At 37.6% G+C, this 13197-nt stretch overlaps 2 protein-coding genes across 2 annotated transcripts; both read right to left on the reverse strand.

Moving 5' to 3' along the window:
* Window positions 1-4352: 4352 nt before the first annotated feature.
* Window positions 4353-5270, reverse strand: LOC109155881 (uncharacterized protein At1g04910-like). The gene is made up of 4 exons (XM_019303566.1): window positions 5246-5270; window positions 4892-5139; window positions 4666-4754; window positions 4353-4582 (listed from the first exon to the last, which is right to left on the reverse strand). Exons 1-4 carry the CDS (start codon window positions 5268-5270, stop codon window positions 4363-4365), a joined length of 582 nt encoding a protein of 193 aa, XP_019159111.1. The 3' UTR covers window positions 4353-4362.
* Window positions 5195-6507, reverse strand: LOC109155892. Its single transcript, XM_019303579.1, has 4 exons — window positions 6378-6507; window positions 5752-5870; window positions 5576-5646; window positions 5195-5381 (listed from the first exon to the last, which is right to left on the reverse strand). The coding sequence occupies exons 1-4, from the start codon at window positions 6505-6507 to the stop codon at window positions 5360-5362; spliced, it is 342 nt and encodes a 113-aa protein (XP_019159124.1). The 3' UTR covers window positions 5195-5359.
* Window positions 6508-13197: the final 6690 nt, after the last annotated feature.

Genomic DNA, 13197 nt, shown 5'->3' on the forward strand with positions numbered 1-13197 from the left:
TTGTGTTGTTCATCGTTGTTGTTGGACTGTGATCCATTCCTTGATTGATTCCTATTGTGGTGTGGTGTGTGGCTGTACCTGGATTGCACGATTAGTGGTATGGGACACTAGTCACCAAGGTACGACAGTGATCCTCGTGGTGGCCATGACACGATTATGGAGTTTGTGACCTTTGTGTAAGGTTCACGTATTTCTTGGGAGGCATGTGTTTCCGTGTGTGTTCGGTACCCTCGTGTACTATGAAATTGGTGGTTCTATTGGACATCTGTTGGAGAGGGGACGACGGTCCTCGGAGGGATAAGGTTGGAACTAGATTTAAGGTTGGGGGTAGCCATAAGGTTGGAACCGGGCATATGGAAGGCATATCAATTCGTGGTGGGTGATGCCACGTAGGCTTGTGTAACCGATGTTGTGTATTTCTTTATTTGTGACGTGTGATGTCACAAAGGCATGTGTTGCCAATGGTTGTGTCTTTACTCTCTCTTGTGTTATGCATGTCGGGTGTTAATCTACTGTGTGATGGTAGATTATCCCTTGAGTCGTTCTTTTGTGTCGTTGTACTTCTTGTGGTCTTGGGATGTGTTCCCGAATGCTTGTGGTGAGTGCATAGAGCCTTGTTTTGACTTCTGCTCTTTGTTTTGAACATATATATATATATATATATATATATATATATATATATATATATATATATATATATATATATATATATATATATACCGTTTCGCAAATGATTTTACATATCTATGTATGATATTTCACATGTATTGGTGGGTTACCAGCATTATTCGCTGACCGGGCGTCGTCCCATCTTTTATGTATTTCTTTCAGGTGATGTGTAGACGAGAGCGCGGTCTAGAACCTGTTAGTGTAGATCCCTTTGTTTTGAGTTGTTGTGGCCTGTGAGCCAAGGATAGACATTAGTTCTCTTGTGTGGTATGGATTTAGATTGTGGATTACGCAGATGTTTAGCCTGTGCGTTCACCTTTGGGTGGGCGTAGCATAGCACCCTTTTTATTTCCTGTTTATATAATCCTTGTTTAGTCTTCCGCTGTGTTTGATGTTTTGGTTAGTTATTTGCATGTTTAAGGTTTAATTCTACATGGAAATTAGGGGGTGTTACACTTGTATTGCACCCCATCTTGTCTACCTTAGGTCATTGAATGCATAAGCAATTCCGTCCAATTTGTTAGGAATAAATTGTAATAGATTTTGATATGCCATATTGTAAATCGTAGAACCCCAATTTTATTTTTGTTAGACTAGTCGAGTCATAGACAAAGAAAGGGAAAAATAAATTCATTAGTTGAGGAAATGGATGAAGAAGATATAAAGCCTAAAATCAAGAATTTGTCTAGAGAAAATGGCAAACAGAAGAGGAAGATGTATGCGTATGAAGAAGTATACACAAGTTATGAAGACTATCATCCTAAGAAGAAATCTCTCAAGAAATTCAAGAAGAAATCCCTCAAGAAATCCTAAAGAAGAAAGAACTTGACTTGAAGTTTGCATGAAGCTATCTTGAAGATCAAGCATCCATAGAAAGAAAGGAGTACACCAAGTGAAACAAGATAATGACTAAAAGGTTATACGGATGAGTTGGTAGAAACTTGAAATATTATATGTAAGGTTATAAGTTTGAATCTCACATCTCACATATGGGTGATAATTTTGTAGTTTTTCAATTTGAAGGGATGAAGTTCACGTATCTCACTCGTGGGGCAGAAGTTTCAAATTGATGAGATGAGATAAGATTTGCAAAGGGCTTCAATTCAAGATATAAATAGCAAGGGATGAAGTTGCAAGTCCAAATCAAGTAAGGGATGAGATTTCAATTGACAAATCAAGGAAGGGATGAGATTTCAATTGACAAATCAAGGAAGGGATGAGATTTCACTTCCAAATATAGTAAGGGATGAAGTTTACATGGGAAGAGATTTCCCAAGTCAATTTAGAAGATGAAGTCTGGAAACAGTAGACAGACCGAGACGTGAAGCAAAAATACTAGTCTAAACTAGTAAGGGATAGAAATCCCAAAGAGGCGTGATCTACACCAGATTAAGTTTTTGGGATGCCATTTTTGCTAAAACCTCAAGCTCAACTTGCAGAGAATCTCTGACATATCTGCAACGTTATCTTATCCTCTGAAAAGGCTATACAGCTAGATGAAATTCAAAAATGAGAACGTTTCTTTTCAACAGACGGATTCTCATTACTAGCTATAAAAAGATGAAGATTGAAGCAGTGGAAAGCAGAAGCAAGTATACAAAGAATACAAAGAGCAGAGCTAAACAGAGCAAACGAAATTCAAAGAAAGTTTTCCATCTCAAGAGCTTAAATTGATATATTCTTTGTGAGATAAACACTCAGAGTGATGCAAAGCTTACAAAAGAAATATCCAAGAGTTTTAGAATCTTCATCAACTACAAGAGACTAAGCGCATCATTGAAGATCATCTACAGAGTCTCGAAGTTGGAAGCAAGGCAAAACTTGTTTTGGAGCAAAACAAGGGAAAGGAGGAAAGTAACACGGAGTTATGAAATCCTGGATTGTCACACGGAGTTGTGAGATCCGAAGCAGCAGTGTCGGAAGACATTGGGCGTGATTAGTGCGGGCTTTGTGATCAAAGCACAAGATCACGGAAGAAGCGTTTCTACCGGAGCGTAGAAGACGGGAGGAAAGTAACGCGGAGTCATGAAATCCTGGGAAAGTAACGCGGTGACGTGAAACCCGAAGCAGCAGTGTTGGTGGCACTGGGCGTGATTAGTGTGGGATTGGTGATCAAAGCACTAGATCACGGAATTCATTGTATCTTGGATATAGTGAATTGCTCTTGGAGATAAGAGCAAGTGGAGTAGGAGGATTACACCACCTCCGAACCACTATAAATTGCCTTGTGTTCTTTACTTCTTTCTTTACTTACTGCTCTTGCTTGCTTCTCCCGAGAATAATCTTGACACAATATACACACACACCGTATCGTTTATTATTTCCGCTGTGCACCAGACTCTAACAATCTAGTTAAGAGTCTTGGTTTCTCTGTTGCCTTAGCAATTGTTGTACTGTGCTAAAAAGTTTGAAAGTCTATTCACCCCCCCCCCCCCCCCCCTCTAGACTTTCACCTTATATCTTTTGGGTCCAACAATTGGTATCAGAGCCTGTAGCCTATTTGAGTCAGCTTGTTTTTTACCAATACCAACAATCGGTATCAAAGCTGGTTGTCTAATTGGGTCAACCTGTTTCTGACTGCTAGGCAGATCCATTTTACCAAGTGTGTGTAATTGGATTATTTATCTCTCGCATCCACCGAGAAGATGAATAAAGATTTAGCTCAAAATCTATTATTCTCGCTTGATAAATTTGATGATTGGAAAGTTCGTATGTAGGTTCATCTATCAACCTTACATGATGAAATGTGGGAAGTTATCTCTAACTGAGATAACTTCCCGATCAAAATATTGAAAGTAAATACGACTTTTCTTTTATCACCGGATGCACAACAATTCGTACCAAAGCCAAAATCGGAATGAACGTCGGATGATAGAAAGAGGAACAATCTTGACAACATTGCCAAAGATATTCTGTTCAAAGACATTGATGATACAAAATTCCCAAAAGTTCGAAAATGTACAAGTGCAAAAGAAATTTGGGATACTCTCATCAAGATCGGAGAAGGAGATGAACAAGAAAAAGATAACAAGCTCACTGTTGCTATGAAGAAGTTTGAGGACTTCAACACTAGTACAGAATTGCAGATAGGCTACCATTGTAAAAGACAATAGAATACCATTGTACAATGGTTGCCTATGAGAGGCTCGCGGAAAGTCATGGACTTTACGCGACCATTTTGAAATGGTCGCGCATTGTTAGTAATACGCGACCATTCTTGACAAAGAACGGTCGCGTATTGTATTTTTTTTTAAATTCAAAGGTAAAACGCGACCATTTTGAAGCTAGAAATGGTCGCATTTTCCTTTTTTATTATTTTAATAATTAGTCATCCGCGACCATTTTTGGCTAGGAAATGGTCGCGGATGACTTTTTTTTTAATATTTAATTTTTTTTGAAAGGTTTAATATTTAATTTATTTAATTTATTTTAATTAAAAACTCTATTTTTTTTTTTTATAATTCATGTACCTGTTACAACTTAAAATCCATATCAACAGTACTCCACAATACAATTTATCTATCATCAAATTAAACACAATAATACTTTTAACACAATGCAAATATATCATCAAAACACAATAATACTTAAAATCCTCATACTTTAATACAATAATATCATCAAAACATATGAATTTTGTCTACAAGAGGTAAACCTGCCAAAGCAAATATTTTCTTGGGCATTGGAAAAGAACTAATAGCAGAAACGAGCTCGCCTACATACACGTCTTCGCTGGAGTACTGGCAGTATTTGGCCCAAATAGTAATCCGGTTCTGACTTCCTTGGAACACGCATTGTATACGGGGGTTTCTCCATTGATGTCATGACCTTCTCCGGGACTCTTTTGACAAGCATGACATCCTTCGCCAGGTACTGGATAAACAAGTTCACATCAAATATGTCGAGAAAATCACTGCATTTCAGAAAGACGAAATGAGGAAATGGTTGAAACTTGCTTTACGGGCTGCTAAGTAAACAACAAAATCCGGACCAAACCTATCGTTCTTCCAGAATGAATGTTGATCCAACTCGGGCACAACTAATGTGGCATTCAGGATCCGTGAAACCATAACTGCATCAGTTATCTGAAAGGTAACAAATGCATACAAACTACAAGTTACCAAGCGAGACAGCCAAAACAGAAACGATCAAAGTATTTCAAGTGTAATAGTACACGATTGTTCTATTAACTGAAAAAAAAAAAAAAAAGAACTATACTTACTCCAGTTCTTTGTTGGTTGAGACCTCCACTAGTTGCAATAAGTAAATAGCCATTTGATGATTGCTCACTAACAGCAGCTACAATAAACAATGTTAGAAACAATTTTTTCTTTCTTTCGTTTTTCTGGCCAAAAGGTAAACATGTAAGTAAATAGCCATTTGATGATTGTTCCCCGTGTTCAAGAAGCGCCCACCACAACCCCGAGGGCGACGCATTGCGTGGAGGTGCCGGTACATGTGCAAGTATGGCTGTCAAACATGCCAACAAGGAGATAAGTGAACACATACAATTGTCTCATCTGCAGAATAAGGTTATCCCCATCAAAACCTTATAAAGGCAAGTGTCTTACCTTGCAGGATTTAGGCACTACGTTCGCCATTTCAACCTTTGCACGGGACTTCCTGTGCCTAATTATCCCATGGTACTGCTTAGGATTCACGAATATCGGGCCTTCATTCGACGCCAAATTCAGTGGCAGCATGATTCGCCCCTATACATCATTTAACAGTCCAAGTATATGATATCAGTATGGCCTATTTCAGATTCTCAGTAATAGTTGCTGCTCTATTTTTGCAAGAAACTAGCAAAACTCTATATAAAAGGCCTCGAGATCAATTCCCTTTGTATCTAAAACAAAAACATAACTAAATAGGCATAAAGTATAAGATAATGAAGACTACATACCACAACCTGAGGTCCATAAGCTGTATATATAACCTATAGCACTGCTCTCCATAAGGATACTTGGCACATATCTATGTCGTTTAAACGAAAATCAGGGAAAATAACATTGGTAAGACGAGAAAATACACTTGCTGGCTACAATACGTTTTTTTTTTTAATATTACGAATAAACTTACCAGAGGTTGGCCAAATCCAAACTCAAAGGGACCTCGGTATTCCACACTATCTGGCTGTGCAGAGGCTGCACCTTGCACTTGCGAAAACTTCTGCACATTTGCTAATGATTTGCAATCACCTGTGTAATTAGTACTTTAAATTATAAATTTTCTTTACTAAACGGTCCAGCACAAGATGACAATATTTGGAGCTTTGAACATATCACAATGCAGTTTTGCAAACTTTTTCTGAAGAAATGTTTGGAGGGAGCTATTTTTCTTTCTTTCTTTTTGATAACTAGTGGTTCTTAGCATTCCTAGAAGCCCCCGGGAGGTGCTGAAAACGCTCTACAGAAAAACTATGCAGAAGGCCAGTTCAGAACGAGCTTATGAAGTCGATGAGTTCATCAAATGATTGTATATAACCAACAGTCATATTTGTGTTTTTGTAGTTTCCACAAAGACAGACATAGCTGCAATGAAAGAAAAAGATGGAAACATAGGCAAAAAGAGTTCATATCCTAAACTCCTAAAGGCTCGATCTTTATTTAAACGCAATTCTTCTAAAGGATTCTTGCCTCACATCGAGCTCACAATAATGGAATCACAACTAAAACTCGAAAAGCAAATTAAAGATAGAAAATTACCAGGGACAATAGCGAATTGGCCTGTGTTCCCCTTGGGCAGCTGCTGTTGTTCCACAGCACGTTCGACCTGCTTGCTGCATATGGCTTGATCCCAACAAACCAAAGATAATCTCATTGTGTCCCTGTACATTTTACTTACAAGAATGTGAAACAGTGGTATCAACATGAGATAGGAGACTAAGACTAAATGCCAGCCTAGAAACTGTTTGAAAGTGGTTTTTATACAGAATAGTAGTTGATTTGCCAAAAAAGCACACTACCCTCATAATCCCTAAACCAACAATTCTTTAATATTGAGAATACAAGAGAAGCGCCTTCAGGCATTAGTCAAGTCCATGAAACAACACAAATTTTAAAATGCACGATTGCCAAGCATCAAGGGTACATAAGGAGAGAACTAAAGAATCAAAACTTTAAAAGCCATACCTGTGTAAGTCTTATTATACACAAGATGCCACTTACTGTTTGGTCCTTTATTAAAAGATTTGCAGACTTGTTGGAGCAAACTGAGAAATTTGACATACATAGTGATTGGCATAGTTGAGTTCTAAGAAATAAAAAAGAAAGAAATGAATTGCAGATGATATTATTTAGATTATTATAAGAGTGGTAATGTAATACATAGGAGTGTAGCTAGCCAAGAGCCAAATATTTACAAATTTTACAGTCAATTCCATATCAACAACTAATCCAGCCACATCAACAGATCAGATATGCTACCAACAAATTTCCATAAATGCAAGTGAATCTGGCAGGAATTAAGAGCCAAAGGATATTTCCTTAACACTTTACCCCTATGACTCTATAGCTTAATCAACCAACATCCCAAACTACCACATCCCACTAGTCACACTATAGCAAACCTTCCCTCTTCCCTTTCCTACTGGGCTTCTCTATGACGTCACCGCTACCCACTCAGTCAACATTAATAAAATTTTCCTAATAATAAAATTTTTAAAAATCATAAAATATCACATTTTATCTCAAATAATAATAAAACATTAATATATAATTTTTTTAAAAAAAAAAAGAACCTACCTGATCGGAGTCGGCGGCAGTGGAGTCGTCACAGGGAGGCCGCCCTCGTCGCAGGGCAAGGGAGGGGTGCAGATCGACGGCGTGGTGGCGGCTGTGGCGTCGGCGTCGCGGTGGTGGGTGTGCGACGATAGTTGGTGGTGTGCGACGGTGGTGGCGTGCTTTGTCGCGGTGGCTGTGAACGGTGGTGGCCGGGGTGCGACGTGAAGCCGGTGGTAGCCGGTAGTAGCTGTGCGATGGGTGGGAGTGTTGAACGAAGCTTTTAAGAAGGAAGATCTAGGGTAGATGAAGATCTGGCGATGAGACGCGAGAACGAAGCTTTTAGATCTGTGCGTGGAATAAGGTAGACGATTTCTATCTATTAGATCTAGAGTTAATATTAGGCAACCATTTCTATTGGAAATGGTTGCTTATTATAAAACAATTTCTATTTTAAGGCAACCATTTCTATTAAAAATGATTGCCTATTAAAGATTATTTTTTTTAAATATAAAAAAAAATTACAATAGGCAACCATTACAGCTACAATGGAGGCGGATTATTTATCATTTATTTACAAAATTGCCACCGCAAATTATTGGACTAAGAATAGACAACCATTCTTTCAACAATGGTAGTCTATGATCAATCTTCTATGTTCAATTTTGTACTAGTGCAAGATGCTCTCAAACGAATCCATTGTTGATATGGAAGCTCGAATGATCAAAATCCTTGGAGAAATTAATGACATTGGCAAAAATATTAGCCAAAAGGAAATTAATCTCAAAGTTCTACGAGGCTTACCATCTACATGGGATATGAAGGTTACGGCTATGCGAGATCACCGAGATCTAAGAATATTGTCAATCGACAAACTATTTAGTGATCTTAAAGCATATGAGTTCAAAATGAAGGCCAAAGATGATGATGTTCATGAAATTCGAAATCCAGCTCTAATGGCCGAACAACCGTCAACATCCAGGTCAGTAGAAAATAATGTTGATTTTATGACTGACGAACAATTTGCTCTCTTTGTTAGAAAATTCAAAAGGTTCATGAGAAAAGGAGACAACAAAAATTCTGCTCGTGGAAAATTTGTCTCTCGCACGACACAAGAAAAAAAAGTCGAAGAAAACAACAATTTATGCTACAATTGTCGCAAACCCGGACATTTCAAAATAAATTGTCCGTATCCGATCGTTAGCAAGTATCAAGGCATAAATGTTGAATCTACACCGAATAAATCCGAAAGCAAAGATCGAAGGTTCAAGCGCGACAAAAGAAAAACTCTCGTTAGCAATGAACCAAATGAAAATGATGAGTCGAATGGATTGTCATCAAGCGATGAAAGCTCAAGTTCGGAAGATGACACGGCTCTAGTATGCAAATCAATTGAGTTGAGTTCAAGTGAAGATTGCTTTATGGCGCTTGGAGCAGAGGAAGAAGAGGTAACATCTAATTCTTTCAATTCCGTTAGTTCCTCTTTTTCTCGTGAATCTATTGGCAGTCTAATGCGAGATTGTCAAGAGATTATGCTCACTCATCCTCAACTCAAGGAGCGCAATAATATCCAAATTCTTGAAAAAGAAGAGATGAATAAAAAATTGCAAAATGCTTTACTTGAAGTGAGTAACTTGAAGAGTGAAAATATTCAACTTCAAGAAGAGTGTAAAGCAAGAGAGGTTAGAGAACATAACCTTCGGGCTACCATTGCTACGTTTACTAATTCGTCCAAAATTATGGATAAAATGGTAAATATGCAAAAGCCATAAGGAGATAGAACCGGAATCGGTTATGACTCCACATGTTCTCAAACCCCTCCGAAACTGACTAATCTTACTACTCCTTTAACCAATAAAGTGCAAGTGGTAAAATTTGTTAAAAGTCAGTATAGCACGATGAGACAAGGACTTGGCTATCATGAGAAAGCAAAGTTGAATGTTGATAGGCCGAAACAGTTCAATACTACGGCAAAGCAACAAAAATTCTTCAAGCAAATATATTCCAAAGAGTCAAGTGCAAAAAGAATTTTTAGAAAAGAGGGAAGCTTTTCTAGAAATAGAGTTGGAAGATTTTATTCCACTCAAAAGGATTGGTTGTGTAAATCTTGTTTTAATGCTTCTTATAGACGAAAGCAACAATCCTCTTCCCAAGTGCCTAAGTTTAAAAAGATTTTTCAAAACCCGGTGCCAAAAATATTTTCAAAAGTTAATTATGATTATCGTGTTTCAAATGGTTACAAACCACCTTATCTTAATTCAATAGGATCTAGGTGGGTTTGGTTACCAAAAATCACTAACAGTAAAGGACCCAAGCAAGTATGGGTACCTAAAACCAACTAATCTTTTTTGTAGGATGTTTGGTACATCAATAGTGGTTGCTCATGCCACATGACTAGAAATAAATCATATCTAGTGAACTTCAAGAAAATCGATGGACCAAAAGTTATATTTGGAGGAAATCAAAATTATGGAACTACAAAAGGAGTTGGTACAATTGAACGAAATGGTTTAAAGATCGAAGATGTTTCATTTGTTGAAGGCCTAAAATTCAATTTGTTGAGCACTAGTCAATTTTGTGATAAAGGCTATCTTGTGGAATTTTCCAAAGATAATTGCCTAATAAAAAATGAGCTCTCAAATGAAGTTGTGCTCACTGGAAAAAGGCGAAAGAACATGTATGTTGTTGATTGGAGCACAAGCAAGGATTCAGTATGCTTAATGGCCAGAAATTCGAAAGAAGCAAATTGGGAATGGTACAGAAAGCTTAATCATTTAAACTTCAAGACTATCAATCAACACGCAAAGAAAAATCTAGTTGAAGGACTACCAAGTATTATCTTCAAGAAGGACCAAGTGTGTGATGCATGCCAACGCGGAAAGCAAATCAAATCATCATTCAAGTCTAAGATGCACGAATCAACATCAAGACCGCTAAGCTTGTTACACATGGAATTATTTGGACCCGTTGATCCAATAAGTGTAAGTGGTAAGAAATATACTCTTGTTGTTGATGATGATTTTTCCAGGTACACTTGGACCGTGTTTCTCAAGAAGAAAAATGAAGTTGAACATGTGTTGCCGAAGCTGTTGAAGCAATTACGAAACGAAAAAGAATTGCAAATATCAAAAATCCGAACTGATCATGGAACCGAGTTCGCGAACAGCGTGATACAATCATTTTGCAATACACATGGAGTATCACATCAATTATCTGCCGCTAGAACACCACAACAAAACGGTGTTGCCGAAAGAAGAAACAGGACGCTTAAAAAAGCCGCACGAGTGATGATTAGTGCAGCCGGTCTCCCGAAAAGATATTGGGCGGAAGCTATCAACACTGCTTGCTATACGCAAAATCGAAGCATGATCCATAAGCAGTACAAGAAGACGTCATATGAGCTTTATAAAGGGAGAAAACCAAATATTGGTTATTTTCATATTTTTGGATGCAAGTGCTTTATTCATATTAATGATAAATCGCATCTAAAAGCTTTTGATGAGCGTGTAAATGAAGGATTTTTTCTAGGATATTCGACTACCAGCAAAGCATTCAGAGTGTTGAACAAAATAACAATGGTGGTTGAAGAATCCATACACGTGGTATTTGATGAAAAATCACACGTCAATATTGATGCTCTGGACGAAAATGACGAAAATATTGAACAAAATGGTAACAAGTGTCATTGATTTTTGTGATCCTGATGATACGTGTGAAGAAAATATTTTGCAGGGAATGGATGAGTTAGAAATTAATTCTCTAGAAAATCCCATCCCTCATCCAGTAAGAAATGAAGTGCGGGATGCAATTGGTATTGAAATTGCCAATCAACCCAGGGATGCAGTTGAAGTGGAAATTACAAATCAGCCCTTGGATGCAATTACTGGAGAAGTTGGAAATCTACAAAATGAAGCAGAAATTCGAATCACTTCTCAACCAGTGAATCCACCCAGTACCATGCACCCATTTGAACCAGACTTAAGATGGCTCAAAAATCACCGACCAGAATTAGTGATCGGAAATGTTCGAGATGGCGTGAAAACAAGATCATCTACCATGGAAGCATTGTTCACATGTTATCTATCTCAGATTGAACCAAAAGAAGTGGACGAAGCTCTAAATGATCCAAGTTGGATTTACGCCATGCAAGAGGAACTCGATCAATTCAAAAGAAATGATGTTTGGGAACTTGTTCCAAGACCAATGAACCACAATGTTGTAGGAACTAAATGGGTCTTTCGGAACAAAGCAAACGGAGACGGCGTGATTGTTAGGAATAAAGCAAGGCTTGTTGCAAAAGGATACTCTCAAGAAGAAGGAATAGATATTGATGAAACCTTTGCACCGGTAGCCAGACTCGAAGCTATAAGGATTTTCATAGCCTACGCCGCACACAAAGATTTCACCGTTTATCAAATGGACGTGAAAAGCGCATTCTTGAATGGACTACTCGAAGAAGAAGTTTATGTCGAACAACCCCCAGGTTTTGAGGTAAAAGGCGAAGGTGACAAAGTCTACAAACTTAAAAAGGCATTCTATGGGTTGAAACAAGCACCTAGAGCTTGGTATGATACTCTGTCAATGTTCCTGATAAGCTGTGGATTCACCAAAGGCCTTGTTGACAAAACTCTCTTTAGAATTCAAGATGGTGATCATATTTTATTAGTGCAAATATATGTTGATGATATTATTTTTGGAAGCACTAACAATTCTTTGTGTGAGAAATTTTCGAAGCTTATGCAGAATAAATTCGAAATGAGCATGATGGGTGAATTGAATTATTTCTTAGGCTTACAAGTCAAACAATTGAAGGAAGGAATATTCAGCAATCAAGCAAAATACTCCTGCGACTTGATAAAGAAGTTTGGCCTTGATGGAAAATCATCGATCAAAATTCCTATGAGTATATCGTCGAGGCTAGACAAGGACGAAGATGGAAAAGATGTCGATCAAACAAAATATAGAGGAATGATTAGTTCACTACTATACCTCACTGCAAGCAGGCTGGACATTTCTTATGTTGTGGGAGTGTGTGCAAGATTCCAAGCAAATCCAAAAGAAAGCCACCTCACCGCAACAAAGAAAATCATAAGATACTTGAAGGGCACAATCAATGTTGGATTGTGGTATCCTAAAGGTACAAATTTTTTACTCTAACTGGTTTTTCAGATGCGGATTTTGCAAGTTACAAAATAGACAGAAAAAGCACCTCCGGAACTTGTCAATTCTTTGGAGGAAGGCTTGTTTCTTGGTTTAGCAAAAAGCAAAATTCCATCGCAATTAGTACCGCCGAGGCCGAATATATTGCTGCAGGAAGTTGTTGTGCTCAAATTTTGTGGATGAAGCAACAATTGAAGGATTATAGAGTGAATTGCGACGATGTTAGCATATTTTGTGACAATACAAGTGCAATCGCCATCACTCACAATCCGGTGCTTTATTCAAGAACCAAACACATCGACATATGACATCATTTCATAAGGGATCATGTTGAAAAGAAAGATCTAAAAATCGAGTATATCCCTACGGAGAACCAAGTTGCATATATTCTCACGAAGCCTTTATGCGAAACGAGATTTGCTACTTTAAGGCATGAATTGGGAATGTTAGAAATAAGCTAAGTATCACTGAACTCAATCTCTTGATCTGAAATGATACATATGCTCAAATTACGTGTTTATATGCTTTTATATGTTTTACGTTATGTTCATGTTTGTGTTAATTTGTTTGCATGAACAAATTTTTTTTTTTTTTTTTTTTTTTTTTTTTTTGCGAAATGTGGTTTATAATCTGGTTTATAATTTGC

Source organism: Ipomoea nil, unplaced genomic scaffold (assembly GCF_001879475.1).
Source record: "Ipomoea nil cultivar Tokyo-kokei standard unplaced genomic scaffold, Asagao_1.1 scaffold0276, whole genome shotgun sequence".
NCBI classification, from domain to species: domain Eukaryota; kingdom Viridiplantae; phylum Streptophyta; class Magnoliopsida; order Solanales; family Convolvulaceae; genus Ipomoea; species Ipomoea nil.